The 2,594-nt window shown below is 64.6% G+C and overlaps 1 protein-coding gene across 1 annotated transcript; it reads left to right on the top strand.

Annotated features, from left to right (window-relative positions):
- The first annotated feature begins 42 nt into the window (after nucleotides 1-42).
- On the top strand, nucleotides 43-2,273 carry MTG1 (mitochondrial ribosome-associated GTPase 1). The gene is made up of 8 exons (XM_009332784.1): nucleotides 43-66; nucleotides 248-304; nucleotides 521-611; nucleotides 724-785; nucleotides 1,024-1,120; nucleotides 1,345-1,426; nucleotides 1,574-1,686; nucleotides 1,806-2,273. Exons 1-8 carry the CDS (start codon nucleotides 43-45, stop codon nucleotides 1,901-1,903), a joined length of 624 nt encoding a protein of 207 aa, XP_009331059.1. The 3' UTR covers nucleotides 1,904-2,273.
- The last annotated feature ends 321 nt before the right edge of the window (nucleotides 2,274-2,594 follow it).

A 2,594-nucleotide genomic window follows, 5' to 3' on the forward strand; every position in this document is an offset into this window, starting at 1 on the left:
CACTGCCAGCAACTGAGGGCCATGCGCTGATCTCCCAGCCCCATGGAGAGGCCTCAGTGCCGCACTGTGAGGAGGTGACACTGGCTGGTCCAGAGGGATCTGCATTTTCCCGCTCACCCAAGGCGCCCCCTCCTCTGCTTGGCCCCCATTTTGCGCATCTTCCTGGCACAGAGTCCGCCAAGTGAGTGGCTGGTGCCAGCCTGGGCACAGAGCTGCAGTCACAGCCCTTCTCCGTGTTTCCCTGCAGATTGTTCCCCTGGTTGCCAAGCTGGTGGGCAACAGCCCACGCTACCACAGGGCCGAGGTGAGACGCGGCAGCAAAACTGCCAATGCATGCGCAGGGAGTCAGGGTGGCCATCTGCAGGTCACCTTCCTCTCCAGCTGGAGGGACGAGGCTGCTCGCACGCATACCAGAAGCGCCGGCAAAGGCCAGGCCGTTTCGCTGTTGCAGCTGCCCGTCACTCCTGGGGTGGGTGGCTGATAACTGGCCGCTCCCTGCCTGCGTCGTCCTTGCTTCCAGAGCACCGAGTACAGCATCCTGGTGATCGGCGTGCCCAACGTGGGCAAGTCGTCGCTCATCAACTCCCTGCGGAGGCTGCACCTCAAAAAGGGTATTTCTCTATGGTGCCTGGGCTCAGGGAGGAGCCACTGGCGCAGCCGTGGAGCGGGCGGCAGGGCAGCGCGTTGCTTGCTTCTCTGACTGTGTCTCTCCTTTCCCCAAAGGGAAAGCCACCGCGGTTGGTGGTGAGCCAGGCATCACCAAGGCAGTGCTGACCAGAATCCAGGTACCATCCCCGTGGCACAGCTGGCTGGGTGGGTGCTGGCCTCTGCCTCCCTGTGTCCTCTCACAGGAGCTCTGGAAAACCTCAAGGCACGCAGAGCTGATCTCAAAGGGTTGCTTGGGTCCCCTTCCCAGCGAGAACTTAAGGAAAGAGCTCAACACCTCGCTCGTTAGCCATGTCAGAGTCCACAGTGCTAGTTATTGAGCCGCATGTCCTAACTGCCCTGCCTCCCCCATCCCAGGTGTGCGAGAAGCCCCTGATGTACCTGGTGGACACACCTGGCGTGCTGCCCCCAAAGCTGGGGGATGTGGAGACGGGCATGAAGCTGGCGCTGTGTGGTGAGGAGGCTGTGGCCAGGGGGACTCCCCAAATGTGGCTTCGAGCCCCGGCTGGGACTGGTACCTGAGTCTGGGGCGGGAGTCTGCTGCTCATGGCCCCCCCCAGGCCGGTGCGTGCTGCCTGGGTGCCCATGGGTGGCACGTGGAGGGCAGGAGGTGTGGCCAGGTCTTGGCTGGGGCTCAGAGCAGGGTTAGGGGAGCTGGGGCTTGACCCTCTTTTCCAGGAGCCATCCGTGACCACCTGGTGGGAGAGGATATCATGGCTGACTACCTCCTGTATGCCCTGAACAAGCAGCAGCAGTTCGGGTGAGCCAGTGAGGGAACCGGAGAGGGCCCCAGGCCGCATCCGCTGCCTGTGGTCCCAAGTGGGTGGTGGAGAAGCCGTCCCTGGGGAATTGACGGGGGTGGGGGGAGAGGCAACGCCAGCAGGGTGTGGGCCACCTCCTTCCGTAGGTACGTGCGGCGCTATGGGCTGGCCAAGGCCTGTGACGACATCGAGCCCGTGCTGAGGCGCGTGGCCCTCGCCCAGGGCAGGACGCAGAAGGTGAAGGTGCTGACAGGCACAGGTGAGTGCTCTGGGAGGGATCTCTGCCACCTGGGGTGTAGGGGCCAGGCTTTTGGGGATCCTGGGGCAACTCCAGGTTCCACTGACACCTCCTTCTGCACCCACCACCCCCATCTCCAGGGAATGTCAACATGACGATGCTCAACTACCCGGCCGCTGCCTACGAGTTCCTGCGGGATTTTCGAGCGGGACGCCTGGGCAGAGTGACGCTGGACTGAGAGGCCTGTGCCATGGGGGAGAGGCACCGCCTGCAGCCATGCAGGCTGAGGACACCTCGGAATGGAGCTTTGGTGTGCGATTTGAAGCGGCTCTGCAAGGGCAGCCCCCGGTTTCAGACCACAGGCTGCTGCAAGGGGCCAGGGGGCCAGGATTCCCACGGCGGGGGGTGAGGCTGTGCCATGGTGACTGCCCCATGGTGTCGCCTTGCAGGGCGATGCTCTCCATGGGGAGTGCGGTGCCCACCCAGGAGGGCCTGGACGATGGCTGCTGCCTCCAGCCAGGATAAAACCCCTGTGGAGCCGTTTCCTCGCTGCAGTCTTGACCCTCTCGGGGACCTCCATCCCGAAATAAAACCTCCGTGGGCAGGGTGCTGGGGTGGTGGCCGTCCCAGGGTCCCCCTCCTGAGCCCCTTGCCCCACATCCAGCCACACCTGCTTTCTGCCCGGCTTTATTGCCGCCTCCTCGTCCTCCCAACACTGCGAGACCCACATACAGAGGAGCGGCGCGAATGGGGTGCCTGAGCCGGCGGGGGTTGGCACGGGGTTGGGGGGGAGGTGGTGGAGTGGAGGGGCTTCGCGCGGGGTCCTGCCCCGGTGGTGGTGGGTAACCAGGTGAGGCTGGGTGCTGGGTGGGCGTAGTCTTGGGAGCCGCTGCTAGCCCAGGGGGGGGGGGTCAGCCCTGGGGGTGGGC

The sequence above is a fragment of the Pygoscelis adeliae genome, unplaced genomic scaffold (assembly GCF_000699105.1).
Source record: "Pygoscelis adeliae isolate BGI_AS28 unplaced genomic scaffold, ASM69910v1 Scaffold139, whole genome shotgun sequence".
NCBI classification, from domain to species: domain Eukaryota; kingdom Metazoa; phylum Chordata; class Aves; order Sphenisciformes; family Spheniscidae; genus Pygoscelis; species Pygoscelis adeliae.